Consider the following 721-nt stretch of genomic DNA (forward strand, 5'->3'; position numbering starts at 1 on the left):
GGGGGGGGGGGGGCATATGAACCCTGGTTGAAAACCACTGTTTTAGAATAAGGAATGAGGAAGATTTACTTACTTGCAGAGCGGCAGCAATTAATTCTCCACCTTTTGGACCAATATCGTTACACATAAGGTTCAAACTTACCAAGGATGAACTCGACTGGAAGAAATTTTGAAAAGAAATTAGGAAAAAATAAACGTTATAAACAAATTGCTGAGCGGTTAAGAAGTCTGCTTTGCAATCAAGCAGGTGTATTAGTTTAATGCTATATATATCTATCCATATATATAGGTTGCTTCACCACATACCGAAGTTCAGAATGCTGAAGCTCCAACAGATAGCAGTTACCCGCAACTCACATAGGAAAAACAAGAAGAAAAAATAACGAACTAAACTAGTCATAGTTAATCATAGACATGTTTCTGGTTTAGAAGGAAAAACTCTTCATTACCTCATCGGTATGATATTCCTGTTGTAAATTCGATGATACTGGCAAATTTGCATGCATGATCTAGCGCCATCATTGCAGTCGACACATCTTGAAAGTATCTCCAAATCTACATCGGCGAGCCAGCCCATCATCTTCCCTCAAGAATTACCATGTGCGTCGCAGGTGGTACCGCAGAAAATCTGTGGTTTACTATCCGGGAGTGAATAATCATTACAATTAAAAGGGTAAAGGATTATCAATTTATTAATTTATTAATAAATTAATAATTAATA

At 37.0% G+C, this 721-nt stretch overlaps 1 protein-coding gene across 1 annotated transcript in view; it reads right to left on the reverse strand.

Annotated features, from left to right (window-relative positions):
- LOC106873086 (leucine-rich repeat-containing protein 34) overlaps positions 1-721 on the reverse strand; it is a 9918-nt gene that overhangs the window by 3722 nt on the left and 5475 nt on the right. The window contains exon 4 of the mRNA XM_014920306.2: positions 74-157. Within this exon, the coding sequence (XP_014775792.1) occupies positions 74-157 (84 nt within the window). The remainder of the gene's footprint in view (positions 1-73; positions 158-721) is intronic.

The sequence above is a fragment of the Octopus bimaculoides genome, chromosome 19 (genome assembly GCF_001194135.2).
Source record: "Octopus bimaculoides isolate UCB-OBI-ISO-001 chromosome 19, ASM119413v2, whole genome shotgun sequence".
Lineage (NCBI taxonomy): Eukaryota > Metazoa > Mollusca > Cephalopoda > Octopoda > Octopodidae > Octopus > Octopus bimaculoides.